General features: G+C 42.1%; 1 protein-coding gene across 1 annotated transcript; it reads left to right on the forward strand.

Annotated features, from left to right (window-relative positions):
- Nucleotides 1-843: 843 nt before the first annotated feature.
- Nucleotides 844-1,066, forward strand: SARC_15849 (hypothetical protein; the record flags this gene model as incomplete). Its single annotated transcript, XM_014290041.1, has 1 exon — nt 844-1,066. A coding segment is annotated over one exon (223 nt), but the record flags the coding sequence as incomplete, so codon positions are not given.
- Between the last annotated feature and the right edge of the window lie 358 nt (nt 1,067-1,424).

The raw sequence follows: 1,424 nt of genomic DNA on the forward strand, positions 1-1,424 counted from the left end.
ATGGGTTGAATCTACAGTAGTTGTTCTCCTCCCTCGTGATCTTTGTAATATCTGTGGCATTCCCCGAAAGCCCCTTAACCGACATATACATACTCAATTCAGCCTTGCACTCGCAACTCAACATCACTCAGAGATTACGGACGACGTCCCCAAAGCCATCCATCTCACTCTGCCGCAAATGCTGAAGGGAGGGGTAGCGAGATCTGTGGCAAAACCAGACTTTGCGTTCGGTGCGAAGGGTTTACCGCCCCATGTCACGGCAGAGACGCCTGTGACGTTTGTGATCACTTTGAACAGCTGGATACCTCAGACAGACGTACATAAGGATGGTATGTACTTGTGTTTCTCTCAGGTAGTCATATGCAACGTACATAAGGATAGTATGTGTTTGTATATCTGCTCAGGTAGTCATATGCAACGTACATAAGAATAGTATGTGTTTGTATATCTGCTCAGGCAGTCATATGCAACGTACATAAGGATAGTATGTGTTTGTATATCTGCTCAGGTAGTCATATGCAACGTACTTAAGGATAGTATGTGTTTGTATATCTGCTCAAGTAGTCACGTGGTGATTATTTATTGCAGCATATAGCTTAGGCATTTAGTTGAACAACAAACATATGGGTGTGCAACATGAGCAGCATTGTCTATTCACTTCACTGCCTCCATCGATGGGATGTGACGACACCTTACACGGGTTAGAGCATGTATATGCTTGTAAGAACTAAACGTGTGTACTTCCAGACACAACCATTACACCACATGTACACCTCCTTGCAAGCAACAAATCGCAAGCTCTTACTCACAGCACACACACACACACCACACGCGTGCGAGTAGGTAGTGTCGTGAAGCATACCATCAGGGAGAGCGACGGCGGCTTCGATACACCCGGAGACTATGCCAATGTGCACGTTAAGTTCAGAGAGACAACGCAGGATGCCAATGCTATGTGGGTGGAGAAGCAATGGTTCATGCTGCACGAGGGCGTACTACCGACTGCGGTGGAGGATGCCATTGAGGCCATGTGCTTGGAAGAGATCGCGAAGGTATTTGTGAAGAGGTGAGTCACGTCGCGTGTGTGGGCATGTATGTATACACATATATCGATGTATATATATATATATATATAAATATATATATTTAATTCTTGCATCTCTAACCAATGTACCCGTTTTCTTCACAGCAAGTATCAGGATGCCGAGACCGAGACGGTCACTGGGGAGGACAAGACTTTCGAAGTGGAACTTCTTGGATTCAAAAAGGTACGCCTCTTTTCGTTGGACAAATGATACTTGATTTTTAATATTATATATATATATATAAATATATATTTATATATATATAAATATATATATATATATATAATATATATGCATGTATGTATGTCAATATGTATGTTTGCAAAAAATATACCTATA

Source organism: Sphaeroforma arctica (assembly GCF_001186125.1).
Source record: "Sphaeroforma arctica JP610 unplaced genomic scaffold supercont1.6860, whole genome shotgun sequence".
Lineage (NCBI taxonomy): Eukaryota > Ichthyosporea > Ichthyophonida > Sphaeroforma > Sphaeroforma arctica.